The sequence below is a fragment of the Natator depressus genome, chromosome 8, assembly GCF_965152275.1.
Source record: "Natator depressus isolate rNatDep1 chromosome 8, rNatDep2.hap1, whole genome shotgun sequence".
Taxonomy (NCBI): domain Eukaryota; kingdom Metazoa; phylum Chordata; order Testudines; family Cheloniidae; genus Natator; species Natator depressus.
This window is the reverse complement of record NC_134241.1, coordinates 2,183,458-2,199,939: the sequence shown is the minus strand read 5'-3', so window position 1 is coordinate 2,199,939 and position 16,482 is coordinate 2,183,458. Positions and strand designations below refer to the sequence as shown.

At 40.5% G+C, this 16,482-nt stretch overlaps 1 protein-coding gene across 1 annotated transcript; it reads left to right on the top strand.

The window, feature by feature from the left end:
• The first annotated feature begins 318 nt into the window (after nt 1-318).
• Nucleotides 319-16,228, top strand: UBLCP1 (ubiquitin like domain containing CTD phosphatase 1). Its single transcript, XM_074962048.1, has 11 exons — nt 319-432; nt 2,767-2,957; nt 3,463-3,554; nt 3,953-4,038; nt 4,130-4,245; nt 5,499-5,597; nt 6,448-6,485; nt 9,277-9,375; nt 9,872-9,988; nt 12,330-12,457; nt 15,307-16,228. The coding sequence occupies exons 2-11, from the start codon at nt 2,804-2,806 to the stop codon at nt 15,332-15,334; spliced, it is 957 nt and encodes a 318-aa protein (XP_074818149.1). The 5' UTR covers nt 319-432; nt 2,767-2,803; the 3' UTR covers nt 15,335-16,228.
• Nucleotides 16,229-16,482: the final 254 nt, after the last annotated feature.

Here is a 16,482-nt window from a genome sequence, read left to right as displayed (position 1 = left end):
CCTTCAGAGACCCCCGACTCGGGAGGCTCACCCCAAAGGCCCGGCCCAGCCACCCCGGGTCCCCTTCAGCGCTGCAGCCCCCCCTCCTCCCACCACCACCACCACCACCACCACCACCATGGCCATGGCCGGCCCCCTCCCCCTTCAGCTCCTTGTCTCTCTCCCGACACCCCTGCCCCCGCTCTAGTCCTGTCGAGACTCGAGGGCGCACGCGCGCTGTGCCGAGGCCCCTTGCCCAGGTGGTGCCGCGCGCACATCCGGGTTCCTGGTAAGCTGCGCGCGCTCGGCGGCGGGAAGCGGATCGCCCAGTCCTGACGCCTGCCCAGCCACATCCGGGTCCTTCTTCACTACTACTTCCGGGTCGCGGGGGAGACGGCAAGTTCCGCTTCCGGTGTGGCCGGTACCGGGAAAGTGCCGGTTCCGTTACCCAGGGTGAGTGAGGGGGCGAAGTCGGGACTGGGATCCCGCCTCCACCGCTCCGTGGGGATGCAGCGCGGCGGGGTGGGGGGGGCGCTTCTTCCTCAGGGGCCGTGCCCGGCGGGCGGGGGCGCTCCCGGGGGGCAGCGCCGTGGCTGGACTGAGCTGGGTGGGTGCCACAGGTGCGCCCCCGATGCCGCTGGCTGCAGGGCACCAGCCATCGCCCTGGCTGGCGAGTGCCTGCGGGCAGCGGGACGGGCCGAGGAGCCGCGGGGGGCCGGCGGCGCGTGGCGAGGCCCCGGGCACGCCGGTGATGGGGGGCGGTAGCCTCACCGCTCGTGGTGCGGGCCTGCGGCGTGCCCGGGAGATGGGCTGACACGGCGGCCTGGGGCGAGGCCCCTGGGGCGAGGCGGTCCCTGTGGGCGGCGGGATGGTATCTCAGTGTGCAGGGGGCTGGGAGTTGCTAACCCGCGTGTTTAGAAACTCTCCCCTGCCTTCGGGGTGTAGGTGCTTACGCATGTGTCTGTTGCATTAAGGAAAAATGAGGGCGGTCACGAGCCTTGGTTGTAGGAGCCTAGTTATAATAAGCCCACTGGCCCCTACTAGCTTGGTAGGCCCTCGTGTCTTGTCCTCCATTTCTGAATAATGGTCTAAGCTGTGACTCCTCAGAGCCCTGGTATACAGAAGACCTACGATAGGTGAAGTGAAAGGGAGACACTGGCGCGCTAGCAATGGAAGTCATTCTGAGTTTGACCAAAACAGAACTTTTGCAGCTGTGCAAGATGCAAAGAGCTTTATCTCCACCATAACATCTGAATTTCTAACTGGAAACATTCTTCTGGATGGCGAACAAGCTGGTTAATCTGTTTGCATCCACTAGCAGAGTTGAGTGTTCCTGACAGTGAGGTGCTCTCTCTCACTTTCCAGATAAGAGCCTTTGGATTTGGACAGCGCTGTTTGTCTTGGGGGAGGGGGGTGGCAAGTCATCTGAGACCAAGTTTCCACCAGTGTTGCTCACTGAAGTTCAGGGGGTGCTGGGTGACATGCAGACGCAATCTGAATTAGAACCTAGTTCCTCTCAGCTAGTGAAGACCAATGGGAAGGTGCTGGGGTCACTTTTGGAGGGCATGATGCTAGCTGTTGCTAAATAAATGACTACTAGACCTTTGCCCAATAAAATCTCTTGATGCTGCAGGTTTATCACACTTTAATTTTTTTAATGGAAGATTCTTGAGGAAGCTGTGATGCCGCTTCAGGAGTGCATGAAGTCCTTTGCTCTCTTTGATCCAAGCTGTTTCCTTCTAGGCCCATCCTGGGCACATTCGAGAAAGCTGATTGGTTCTGATAATTGATGATCTCTTCCGTGCACTTGCTGTAGATGTCCTCAGCACTTCTGTGTGTCAGCTCTTTCCACTTTCTAATGCCAGCCTTCTGTTTGTCCCTTGGGACAATCTATCACTGGTGATACAGGAGCCTTCTCCTCTTCCCCTCCTGCTAATCTGGAACAGCCTTCCTTTGACCTTGTACCCTCACTGATTCTCCACCCGTTTTCAAACCTCAACAGAAACCATGTTTTCTTCCCTTCTCTATACTACTAATCTCTCTTTCCCTCTGCTATTTGTATGTTGCTGTGTGTGACTTAACTGTAAACTGTTTTGGACACAGTTGGTATGAATGATACTAAGTAAATCAACAATAGGGTTGTTTTGAGTGAACTATGAGGTACTTGTTGTGATGTAATTGCATTGTCTGGGCAAGTGTTTTGGCTTTGTTTTCACACACCTACTTTGATAATGGCACAATAAAATATGCCCTGGAGTGTGTGGTATTACACATCTGTAATGGTGTAAATGAGTAGGGAAGGCTAATGCTTAAATTTAACTGTCAAGATTAGAAATATTTTTACACGTAGTTCTTCCATAATTACATGTGTAGAACTCACACTCTTGACAGTCTCATTGCTTAATAGTTCCTTAGTGCAGTTGAGATTTGCAGTGACTATGATTGTGACGCTGCTTTACTATAGTTGGGTGCTACTTGCATAGACTGGGCTGGATGTGCATTGAATCAGCATTGTTGGAGCACCGTAATGAATATAATACTGCTAAATTCAATACAAATGTAACTACAGGCCCCAGTTTTAGCTCTGCACTTTATCCCTCAGTTTTAAAACTTGGTCATAGCTGCTGCAGTTCATACAAAATTAAAAACTTTAAACAAACAACCTAAGTAATACTGCAGCTTTTAAAATACTGTAAGTATAAACTTAATTGCCTTCCAATTAAATGCTGTTCTCAGTTCTGTATTTTTTTTAATATCACCATCTCTTTGTCCCTTACCTTCTTGCAGATATTGCTGGCAGTAATACTGAACATATGCTTCAAGGATGTCTCTCTCTCTCATAATAAAATGGGGTGGACAGGAATATTCTATAACCTCATTATCAGAAGATGATACAGTGTTAGATCTTAAACAATCTCTCAAAGGCCTTACAGGAGTGCTACCAGAGCGCCAAAAGCTGCTTGGACTTAAAATGAAAGGTAATTCTTCACATTAGTTATTGGTGGAGCTGCATAACTCATCAGAGGAAGAATCTGCTTTTATGTGTCCAAGCTGTATACACCAGTGGAGCTCTCTCCTCCCCACCCTAATGGCTATGGATTTTGGATGGGTGTGTTCACAGGGATGTCACACGTCACAAGATGTTGCCTGTTTTTAAATGACTGATGTGAAATTTCTGCAAATTAAAGTTTAAAAAAAAAAAGTAAACTGCAAGTATGAGAGGGATTTTATGTATAGTACCTGGGCAATGAAGCCCCTGTCTTGATTGGAGAGTCAAAGCGCTGTTGTAATATAAGTAATTTTTTATTTCAGTTTGGCATTACTCTGTATTAATACAGGTTCATAATAGTCTATCCTTGAACATGTTAGTGACATAGGGAAACTGAGGCTCCAATGACATGGTATTTAGTATGGGTCTGTCATCTTAAACCAAATGAAATCCCTCGACTTCAGTGCGAAAACAATGATCTGCTTGTGTTGTAGGCAAACCTGCAGACAATGATGTTAAGCTCGGAGCTCTCAAACTGAAACCAAATACTAAAATCATGATGATGGGAACTCGTGAAGAGAGTTTGGTAAACATTTTCTTTTTGCCCATTTGTTTCTATAAAATTATGAACTGCACTTTGTCATGTGTCTCCTAATTGTGACTGAAATTCTAGTGTTCCAGAGACAAGTTGGTTTAAGAATAATGGCACCATACCAACTTTGCTGCTCCTGCCTTGTGTGTAAAATGAACTTCCCTGTAGAACTGTAATAGATTTGCATGTTATAATTGCTGTAGTGATCAGTCTTAAGTATAAGCTCTGTTATGTGCTTCTAGCACCTCTGAAACGTTTCACTAATTGTGCCACTGTTAAAATGAAAAGCATATAGATTAAGCAGTTTTATCTTTTTCCTGTAATGTGTTGTAACAAAATCCTGAGATTCAATGTGTTTATTTTAATGCTGCTGTATTTTTTCATCCCTCTAGGAGGATGTCCTTGGACCACCCCCTGACAATGATGATGTAGTCAATGACTTTGATATTGAAGAAGAAGTTGTTGAAGTAGAAAATAGGTGTGTTATAGCCATTTTAAGAAAAGATTGCAATGTTGCTGAATGTTCAGTCCTCACTTGTTAACTATAACTGTATGTACTGTTGTATTAGGGAAGAAAACCTACTAAAAATTTCCCGCAGAGTCAAAGAGTACAAAGTGGAAATTCTGAATCCTCCTAGGGAAGGGAAAAAGCTGTTGGTACTAGATGTTGATTACACACTGTTTGGTAAGTTATCGAACTTTTTTTTTTTTTTTTTTTTTTTTTTTAAGAAATTAGTCTATTCATTAACTACTATGTTAGCCTTTGATAGGTATTTTTCCCCTTACAAGTCACAGTTAATAACATCTGCTTGTACCACCATACTGCTGCCTTGTACTCTTTTTTTTTTTTTTTTTGTCTTGCATTGCTACTATTTTAAAAATAGCCTTATGCTTTATCAACATTGAATACTGTTGATTTAAGGCCGCAATACATAAATTTGCTACTTAGGGATGCAGAGAGAAGTTAAGTTTATACTTTCATCCTAATGCACCGGACCCTTGCTAGAACGCGGGATTTGGGATCCATGCACGGTACCACGTTATAGCAGGGACCGCATTAAAATGAATTGCAATTAAAGTAATTAAATTTGGGATCCATGGCTGCAACCGCCTTATATGCGAATTTGTGCTATATAGACGTGCGTTCTAGCGAGGGTCCGGTGTAATTTTCCTTTTGTATGCTGTCCCAGGCATTGAGGTGGCAGTGAATGGAAAAACACTTATTTTAAATATGATAAAGTCAACCTGTAGGTGATAATGTTTCTCTTTTTGGTAAGAGGAGATTAGTTCAGGGTTGATTCTCATGGAGTTTTGAAACACCACTCCATAATACATTGCATATGAAAACTACCAAAATGTTTTTTCTTTGAGAGATCAGCATTTTCTTATGACTTCACAGACTGTATTGGGATATGGGGACATTATGGAGTTTGACTCTAAACCTTACCAATTATCTTTCTCTCTCCTTTCCTCCAACCCCCTAAAAATTATGTGTGAGATGTTTGTAATCCAGGATCAGAATTCATCATTAGTAAGAACATGAGTTGAAGGTGCTGTAATAATGAGAGTTTCACAGGAAGCCATTTTCTAATGAAGGCAGACTGTTATGGTTATGTGTTTGACAGTAAGAATCATTAAGGCACATGGTCACAAATATTGCCTTTTGAAATAAAGGAGGAAAAATGGTCTTATGGTTAACTGGACTCTGTCTGAGGGAACCTATGTTACATTTTTGGCTCTGCCACAGGCTTGGGCAAGGTACAGTCTCTCTGCTTTAGTTCCCAGAGTGGGGATACAACTTCCCTGTATAATAGGGTTTAGGAGAATATATTCATTGTTTTTTGAAGTGTTGGGTGTTTCATTGATGGGGCCCATACAGGAATCGGATTTAACAAAAAATATGCTAAACTAATAATGAATTGTTTGTTTTCCTCTCAGACCATAGGTCATGTGCAGAAACTGGGGTAGAGTTAATGAGGCCATACCTTCATGAATTCCTGACGTCTGCATATGAAGATTATGATATTGTAATTTGGTGTAAGTTATTTTCTTTACCAAATGAAAATCTTGTGAATTGTTTAGCATGTGGGATGCTGCAGTAAAGTTGTTAAATATAATTGCATCTTTTGCTGTTTGTTGTAAAACCTTACGCAATACCTTAATTTTGGCTGTATTGAATTTAATCCCTGAGTGAGTAGTCGGTTCATGCTCAGTAGTGATTAGATCTATTTTTAGAAAGATGGTAGACCTCATGTAGCTAAACACAGTATACTGCCCATGCAAATAAATGAATGTGGTGAAGAAATGAACAGGGTATAAAACAATATCGAATATTACTTTGTACAGATTAACAAGTAATTGAAGGGATTAAGATGTATGTTAAACATCCATACGCTGCTTGATAATGTGCATATATCCCAAAGCAGACAATAGATAAAGAGTATTCATCAGCAGAGTGGGGCAGGAAACAAGCAAAACTCTGTTGCCATTATTACAGGGTGGTCACTAATCTGTCCTAACACACCAGTTGGTTTCCTGTCTTCTCGCAGTTTGAGGCTTGTCTCGAGCTGAGCTATAGTCTAATTTTTTTTAATGTAGCTTTAATCATGTTACAGCAAAATGGTTAATTTAGTTTAAATAGTCTGCCTTTTAAAGTGTGTGCAGAATTTGATCTAGTCTGTTAGCTTTTTCAAGCTAAAAGGAATTCGTTTCAACTAAATATTTTACATAGGAAACAAACTTGAGGACAGTGATGGAGGGAAAATGTAATGATAGTTTAACTTGTACCAAGCAGTTAAACAAAAATGATAGTTTAAGAGAACTGAAACTTTACCTTTCACTGGTTCATCTTGATAAAGTGTTCTTCTCCCTCCTCCCCTTGTTTTAGCTGCTACTAATATGAAGTGGATTGAAGCTAAAATGAAAGTAAGTTATGTCTGGAAATATCATTTGTTTCTATTATGTTGTTAGTATTTGGTAGATGGGGTTTGTAACCTTTAATCAGACTGTGTTCAGCAGCTTATATAGCAATACTAGCAGTTAGGGAGTGTGGGCAGGGTGATAAAAAGCTGTTTGGGTTTTCTAAAAGTTCATAATGTTTTTAAAACAGTCTCCCTTACAAAACTGAGAATAATCCTAATTTTAGAATTCCATACAAAGTTTCACGGCAGTAAGTGTTAAATTTACACAGCTAAAATATGAGCCAGGAGGTGCTAGAGATTAGATTGGTCATGCAGATTTTGCTCTCATTTGTATATATAATCTGTAATTATATCAAATACTATTTTTCATAAATGTAATGCAGTTTAAGTGTCCATAGATACACATGTAGCATCCTAGAGAACAGCAGGAGGGAGCCCCTCCCGTTTTTTCCTTGCACCTTCCCCAATGGTGGAGTTCTGCTCTCTCCTGTGCCTCTTACAAAGTCCATAGGAGCCCTTTCAGATCCAGTTCTTTACTGATTTAAGCGCAATAGACAATTAGCTAGTGACAGCACAGCTGACTTAGCTGTGAACATATTTGCAGCTAGCTTTAGCTATCCACTTAGTGAGCTTAGTAAAAATTGCTGCATGCTTGGTTTGTAATTTTCAAATGCTCAAAACTCAGTCAAATCAAAACCAGTTTCAGTTCCAGATTTATGCCTTTTGTACTTCTGCTGTTTTGGCTTTGTGGCTGCCATTTTTTGAGTGGTTTTTTTTCAATTGGGAAAAGTATATTTTCCACTTTGCTTATGCTCAGAATAGTCATGGTCTTTTTATAAATCAGCTTTAGGTAAAGATCAATGATCGAGAACTTCAGGCAAAGCTATGAAAGCTTTGAGTTATGAATGAAATTGGGGTGAGAATGGTAAACATGACCCATCCTTAACTATGGTCAGTTGTACCCCACTATGATAAATAGGTCTGTCAGACTTTCCTGCTCTTATTTTTTTTTATTGGCTAGCGTTTATTGAGAGGGAAACTTCAGAGAGTTTACATTTCAGTTCACTGGTACTAAAAAATGGTTTCAAACCAATGTGGATATATGATTAAATATCTTTGTAAAAGGGTTGCTTACCACTCATGTGAGGTGCAGCTGCTGCCTGAGTTTCCCTTCTCTGGTTGGTTAGCACTCTAGATAAAACTAACAATCGTCCTGTCATAGGTAAAGGAAAGTCTAATGAAATAAGATATCCAGAAAACCAATAATTTGCCTTTCTTTGGCCACAGCCCATTCCCTAGATACATGCAACAATCTCCCCTTGATTGCAGGGATAGAACCAGACTACCTCTAGATGGTACCTCGGCGCCCCAGGGGCACCTGTGTGATCTCCCTCTACCATGGGCTGCAGGTAGTCCTGGATAGCAAAGCAGTCATTTGCTCTAAACTCAGCTGTATCTGCTTCACACTCAGGCTTTCCTGGTTTCCTTCTCTGCTGGGAGCCCCACTGTGGTCCAGACCTCAATCTTGGTCACTTGATTCCCACCGATAGCAGTTTGCTGCTTCTCTCTCTAAACTGAGCAGAAGACCTCTCTTGTATAGTTGTCCCCTTCCATAGCTTCAAGCTTATGTTGCTTCTGGCCTACAGTTTGCATCCTCCATTTGGGAACAACCACCCCCAAAGTACCTGGCCTTAAAGGGCTGAAACAGAAAAAAGTTCTGGAGCTGTCTTTAAAGGGTCACCACACACTGTTAGTTCTCAGAGGTAACATCTGCAGCAACAAAAGTGAGGCAGAATAACTCAGTTTAATTTTATTCTTATCACACACATATAAATGGAATTCAGATGCTGTTTAGCATTTCGCTTTGGTATAACACTGACACTGATCTATGTAGAGAGCACTCTTCATTTGTAAGAAGATTCACTTTGTACATAACAGCAAGGCACTCAGGTGTGGCTAGATGTCTGAAGGAAAGCTGTTGCAGTGGATGGTTTGTGCTTACTTGGCGCATGGTTCTGAATTTTAATTCTGGTATGTGCAACAAAGTAATAAATTTACACATTATAGCAAAGTTTAGTGTTACATGATAGTTTTAAGAAAGGATTTGAAATAGAAATGATGCAGTGTCATTTACTCAAAGATTCATTTCTATAAATGATCTAAGTTGTCTGTGCTCCCATTGTTTCAGGAGTGGCCAGGTCTATAAAAGGTGAGCCACATCTGTTGCAAGGCTGATTCTTTCATTAGGCACTTACCCTTCTACTGTCCCACATGTTGACTACTATCATATTTGCTTGGTCTTTGGGCCTGGCTATAATGTGGAACAGGAGCAATAATGTGGAACAGGAGCAAATTGAAGAAAGGAAAACACACGCTCTTTGTTACACACTTAGCTCTAGAGACTGAGCGGGGGTCTACATCATCTAGAAATTTTGGAGAACATTGCCCCCTCTTCTCTTCTTGCTTGTTGTGGATACAGGGATGATACTGAGGTGGGTCAGAAGCTCTCTGTATCTTGTCTCTTCACTGAACTCACTGATTTTATACTGATGTCAGCTATTTATGAAGTTTGGCCCTAGGAATTGCAATATTACACTCACACCAGTTTTTTCTGTTAGTAGAATTCTGTACTTTATTCTCGTTGAATAGGAGAGTAGAAATCTATTTTTTGCATGTCTCCGTTCATCCTCCGCCGCTGACCCCTTCACAAATATAATGTGTTACAATCAAAGTTTTTAATTGATAGCAGTAAAACTGTCTGTCTGGAATTTCAATTATTAATCTCTGTTACCCAGGAGCTGGGAGTGAGTACAAATGCAAACTACAAGATAACCTTCATGTTGGACAGTGCTGCCATGATAACGGTGCACACTCCAAGGAGAGGACTAATAGATGTAAGAATCGTTTTGTATTCCTAGATTAATGGTTTTCCTCCTTTTAAACAGGTTTTTTCTTTTAAAATAGCTAGTGATCGGAACCCCCTTATATATTTTTGTTTTAAGTTTGTGTTGGGACTTGCACATAAGAAAACCCTAAGAACCAACTGAAGTTCAGGAAGGGGGACTGGGGAGAACAATCTCGCTGTAGCATTTTGAATTTATAGTCGTTCTTTGGCTATAATAGACAATGTGGCTGTCAAACAACTAATAAATAGGGCTATTAGAACATTCGTTTGTGTCACAAGACTACTTTTCACGATATACATTTAATGAGTAATTTTGAAGTACTATATTGAAGACAATAGACTGCATGCACCTGCTAATTCTTCAGCAAAAGGATAAGTGAAAAGTACAGTAAAGTTGCAATACTGATGGTATGATTTCCACATCTCTTGCAATCTTTACATCATGTGTTTTACCTCAGGTAACTCTTACACACTTCTATTTGCAGGTGAAACCTCTTGGTGTTATATGGGGCAAATTTTCGGAGTTTTACAACAAGAAAAATACTATCATGTTTGATGATATTGGACGAAACTTTCTAATGAACCCACAAAATGGACTAAAGGTAACTTTCAATGAAATTATTAGCAAAGCAGCAACAAATGAAAGTAAATAATTGACTTCTTATAGCTGCTTTCTGTATTTCTTTACTGTGTTTTTAAACTACTGTGAGATGTTGATCAACAAAACACAATGCATATTTGATAGTTTAAAAACAAAGAACAACTATTTGGACTAGATAATCGCTTTTTAGTAGTAAGGGAGATGTACTGAATATGGTATTTTGATTTACTGTTAAAGTAGAAACATTTAGACTATTGAAATGAAGTAGGAAGACTAAAGACCAATCAGATTGGGCCCCACTGTGCTTGGTGCTGAACAAACATAGGATAAATGACATTAAATATCTTTATCAGAGGTATGCCAATATAAAAAAGGTCCTGCTCCTATGAAATCAGTGGTACTGCAGAAATGCAAGTTATCATACGGAACAAAATTGCCAACTAACTTCTGTTTTCAGACTCCTCATTATTGATGTTGATTCAGTAAATAGAAAGAACACTGCTTGAATTTCTGATAATGGGTTAAACTGTCGTGTTGTTCATGAGGGGGAAAAAAATCTGATCAGTCTAAGAAATAGGACTCCAAGATGTTTGTACACGGACATATGATGGGTGAAATTGTATGAAATGTTCAGTAAGAAATGTGCACTGTTTTGGGAAGCAGAAGATTATCAATGCTCTTTCTGTGAGGGGACTGCCCAAGGATATTCCTCCAGGGCAGAATCCTAAGAGAAGTGTATGGCAAAATGCTATTAGTAAAGTAGAGGGGGAAGAATGGTGAGTGGCTAAAATGAGGCAAAGGTATAACACATACCAAGACTAAGGCAATTGTCAGCAAAGCTATATTAAAGCCGCCTTTTTCCAAAGAAGCTGTCACCCTAGTAAAATGTTTGTGTTGGATGAGACGTGTTGTTGAGGTAATGCCACAAAGTTCAAGGAGCTGAAAACTACTCTTACATCCCTTGTTGTAAAATCTATCTGGTTGTGTTAGAAATTGTGACAGACCAGTGCAAATCGCTTGAACGTTCAGTCTGACTAGAGGGAGACGTGATGAAGTGCGAGATGGACAGAACAGTATCATTACTTGTTCACGGGGGTACAGCACAAATGTGTTACAGCCCAGATTATATTGACAGCAAGACAAATTGGAGGTGGTTGTTGAGAGAGGATGTTGGAGGAGAGGGAATCAAGATCAGATTTTCAACCTAAGGCAAAAGAATTTAATCAGCCACTCCACTTGGGCTTCACTGATTGTCCAAAAGCTTATGATACAAGTAGACAGCGAGATTTGGAATGAGTTTCACAGCTCCTTTAAAAGGTCACAGTCAACTCAAAATCATTTGTTTTTTGAACCCTCTATTGTTACAAGCAACACCAGAGATTACTGTGACACAAAACTTCCTTTTCAGTTTTATTTTGTGCAGTTATTTTTACTTTGTTCCTTTCCCCACCCCCTTTTTGGTGGTGTGTGTGGGGGCGTCTTTCACAGAATAATAGGGGAGAGAAAAATGATAGGGAAAAATTGTAATGCCACAAACTAGCAGGGGAATTTGGGGAAGATGCAATACCTGAAGCTTCATTGACTTGTATTTGACTCTGTCCCTTTAACTAACTCAGAAGTCAAATAACCCATAATAGATATGTTCAAGCTAGAATAGCAGCAGATTGATCTGGGACTGGAAAATACCTTAAGTTCTTACTATAATTTTGTAACCTCTGTGTGAGATGGCAACAGGGACAGACTGAGAACAGAAAAGTAACAGTAGTGTTCTGTTATGGATACTTAAGGGACTTCCTATCTATGAGGTAGAAAACTTTCTACAGAAACTTGTGGAAACGATAATTTAATGTCTCAGTTATGGCCATCCAGGCGTCCAGATTCCAAATGCAGTATGCATACCACATAACCTAAGACTTTAGTGAACTGAGCTTCAGATTGTAGGCACTTCTGGACTAACTAGCGGGAAAGTAATTATGAAGAGTATCCTTCTTTGCTCCTGTTTGGAAAAAATGAGACAGCAAGAATTTTATTTTTTAGTTGGTTTAAGCAGGTGGGCATTTTCATGAAGGATGAGATCTCTCAAGAATTAAAAGCCTATAAAGTACCCTGTTCTGTATAATACTGGAAAAGACTTAGTTGGTATAGTTTGTATACAGATTATTTTTGTGTAGACTTTTCTGGGATTTCTCTTTACATGAGTGGGTGGCAGGGATGCCTAACTTACTCTGAACAGTATACTTACTTCACAAATAATAAAAATATACCTAATTCACAAATAACCAAATGTGAGAGAATTGCAAGTGTTGTGTTAGGCAAATGCTTATACTTCTGTCTCTCAATAGATAAGACCCTTTATGAAAGCACATTTAAATCGGGATAAAGACAAGGAGCTTTTAAAGCTTACTCAGTACCTCAAAGAAATAGCAAAATTAGATGACTTTTTGGAACTGAATCACAAACACTGGGAAAGGTAAGGACTATGTCAAGTTTTCTTCTCCCATCATCCCTAAATACTATATCCTGCTTTAAAATTACCTGGAAGGAAAGACTGCACTGCTACACACACTTCAACTTGAGATGGGATGGGTCTCTAGTTTTTGGTTAGAACTTAAGGCTTTGATTTATGACCTAACCCACTAAATGGTTTGGGACCTGACAGTTTGGGTGAGCACCTCTTGTTCCATGTGATACTATAGCAGTTGTGGTCAGTGGAAGTGTTCAACCTAACTGCTCTATAGTGGGGTATGGAGGTTAGGGTGTTCTCCATCAGAGGGCCTGGAAGTCCTTCTCTTCCCACCCCCAGTCTGACAGTCTAACTTTATTAACCTTCAGGGCATATTACAAGTCTTTTTTCAGAACATATGATTAAAGGGTCGGAGGTGGTTAAATGTGGATCACTGTATATAATGAGGTTCCTAATTGTTAATGAGGGTTTATGCAGAGGGGTTATGTTGTGCACCAGGTTTGGGCAGTAAAGTATTAAGGCTATATAGCCTTTGGGGGGAGATTTTCAAAGGCATAAAAGGCAGGTAAGTGCCTAACTTCCATTGAAAGTCATTGGGAAGTTGGGCATCTAACTCTCATTTGTGCTTTTGAAAGTCTTCCTCATAATCTTTATACAAGTGCCCTGAGCTTTGAGAGGAGCTTGCAATACCATATAATAAATAAATGTGTATGCAACATGTTTGTCTCAATAAAAACAGCTCTGGAAATTTGTTAATCTTAATTTACTAGTGCTGTATACTACTTAGCATGGAGGCCAAATGCCAAGTTTATTTTAAATTAACCCTTTGGAACTCTCTGCTGTGAAGGCCAGTTACAGGGTGTTTTTAATAAAGATTATAAAAGCTGTGATGTTACCACGGTGCTTGACATCTCCCAACTGTAGTAAGAGGAGAACCCAAAAAGTGGAGTAATTGAATGGCCTTATTCTTTAACGAATGGTCATCAAAACCTTAATGTTTAAAGGCATCTTCCTTCAGAATTTGTCAGACTCCTAACAGCAGAATGTTTAGACCAAAAGAACTTAGAGAGCTATTCAGGTAATTTCAGATTAACTGAAATTTGATTTAAACGTGTTTGTATATTTAGTTAGTTGTTACTTTCAAAAATAGTAACCACGTCTGTGTTGGATTGTAGGAAATCTACTTTTCACAGAGGGGAATGATGGTGAAATCTTGAAAGCTGCCTCTAACCACCTTTCCATCACCCAGTGCATTAATGATCATAGGTCTTGAATCATTCCATTTGTAATAAGTCATTCAAAGGCATGCTGGTTCTTAAGCAGTGTCATATAGTCTATTATAAAAGAGCTTGTGTCATAAATATAAAGGGAAGGGTAACCACCTTTCTGTATACAGTGCTATAAAATCCCTCCTGGCCAGAGGCAAAACCCTTTCACCTATAAAGGGTTAAGAAGCTACGGTAACCTAGCTAGCACCTGACCCAAATGACCAATGAGAGGACAAGATACTTTCAAATCTGGAGGAGGAGGAGGGAACAAAGGGTTTTTCTGTCTGTGTGATGCTTTCGCCGGGACCAGATCAGGAAGGCAGCCTCAGAACTTCTGTTAAGTTAGTAAGTAATCTAGCTAGAAATGCGTTAGATTTCCTTGTGTGTAAAGGCTGGTAAAATAAGCTGTGCTGGATGGAATATATATTCCTGTTTTTGTGTCTTTTTGTAACTAAGGTTTTGCCTAGAGGGATTATCTGTGTTTTTGAATCTGATTACCCTGTAAGGTATTTACCATCCTGATTTTACAGAGGTGATTCTTTTACCTTTTCTTTAATTAAAATTCTTCTTTTAAGAACCTGATTGATTTTTCATTGTTCTTAAGATCCAAGGGTTTGGGTCTGTGTTCACCTGTACAAATTGGTGAGGATTCTTATCAAGCCTTCCCCAGGAAAGGGGGTGTAGGGCTTGGGGCGATATTTTGGGGGAAGACATCTCCAAGTGGGCTCTTTCCCTGTTCTTTGTTTAAAACACTTGGTGGTGGCAGCATACGGTTCAAGGACAAGGCAGAGTTTGTACCTTGGGAAAGTTTTAACCTGAGCTGGTAAGAATAAGTTTAGAGGGTCTTGCATACAGGTCCCCACATCCGTACCCTAGAGTTCAGAGTGGGGAAGGAACCTTGACATGGTGGCAGGTTGGTGGGATCGTTTTGAACTAGAAGCACAGCAGGATTTTAAAAGCAAGTTTTGTAAAAGGTGATTGCAGCTGTAGATTCTGTGCGTCTGCCTGGGGGACAGAGCAGCAGGCATAACAAAAGGATTTTTCTGTAGGCTGAGAACAGCTATCGGGTTACAGCACAGCAAAATTTTACAAGCCAGGTTTTGAGAGTTTTTTTTCTAACTCAGGTGTAAAGTTAGTTAAAAACAGAGAGGTTAGGATGACAGACTGCACTGTTCAACAGAAGTTGGAATTAGCCAGATTTGAGGCTGAGGAAAAACAAAAGGAAATCTAACGCGTTTCTAGCTAGATTACTTACTAATTTAACAGAAGTTCTGAGGCTGCCTTCCTGATCTGGTCCCCGCGAAAGCATCACACAGACAGAAAAACCCTTTGTTCCCTCCTCCCCCTCCAGATTTGAAAGTATCTTGTCCTCTCATTGGTCATTTGGGTCAGGTGCCAGCGAGGTTACCTTAGCTTCTTAACCCTTTACAGGTGAAAGGGTTTTGCCTCTGGCCAGGAGGGATTTTATAGCACTGTATACAGAAAGGTGGTTACCCTTCCCTTTATATTTATGACAGCTCGTGTACTAACTAACATTCTCCCCTCCCCCCCATTTTATTTTGGTTAAAAATAATTTGTTTCTTTCAGGTACCTTTCAAAGAAGCAAGGACAATAGCTTTAATAAACTCTTGTGGCACTGAACTGAAGGAAACATAATTTGAGATCTTTGGACTTTTCCTTGCTTTTCTGCTAGAACACAATAGTGCTGGACACTGACTCAAACACCAGAATGACTGCTTATACTTGGTCTTCCAGTTGGTTTGTTCTAATTTTTTTTTTTTTAAGATCACAGCAATAAGCTCAAAGAGAGAAATAAGTTACTTTTTCTTGCATTCATTTCCGGTGTTATTTAAAATACTTTCTCTTTCATTGCTGCCATAATACCCCCATAACCATTAAAGAGCAACACCATTCTGAAACTGGAAAAACAATTGTTTAGACCAAAAAGGTTGAGTAAGGAGCTAGTCTTGGCATTCTCTGAATTCTATCAGTCCTCTTTCCCCTCTGTCTTAGAAACAGTCTCCTTCTCCCATTCCACTATTTAAGACTATAAAATACAAGCTGTCTAATTTTGGTATATATTAGTATGTCAGTGTTTCTTTGTGCAAGACAGTTCAAGATTGGAAAGCACCACCTCTAAGGCAAATATATACCTGTGTGCAAACTTATACTATAAAGCAGTGGATTACTGGAATACAAGACAAAATTACAGAGGGAGAGAAATCCAACCTTGTTTAAGTGAAAAGCAGTCTGCCTGAAGAAAAATTCTCCTAACCCGATAAAGGGTGTAAACCTCAAATGAGAGAGTCACATTCCTACTAAAGCATGAACAAAACCCTTGTTCTGTTCTAGTTAACCTTGTCAAAGTGCAAACACTGTGTTTCAATTATAATATTCAGCCATACTGTTTTTAAAGTATAATTTACTTGCGCTGCTTGAGCCTGCACTATAGAAGTGATGTGACTGCTGTTTTGCATTACTGACAGTCCTGCATTATGCAGTTCTTGTATTTGAAAGAAGGCTGACCCTTTCAAATAAAGATGGTATATATTGTTCTTAAGGAACTATAGCAGTTGTGTAAATAAAATACCTTTTTCTTAAAGTGTTGGTTGCATGTGTCTTATGCTATTTTTCTTAACAAGGATCTCTTTCTCCTTCCCCATATTAATCTTACACAGTTTTTAAGGACCCTCTTTTCCCCTCTGTGTGAATAACTCTATCATTGAATCACATGAGGATTTTTGCATCTAATTGTCCTAATTT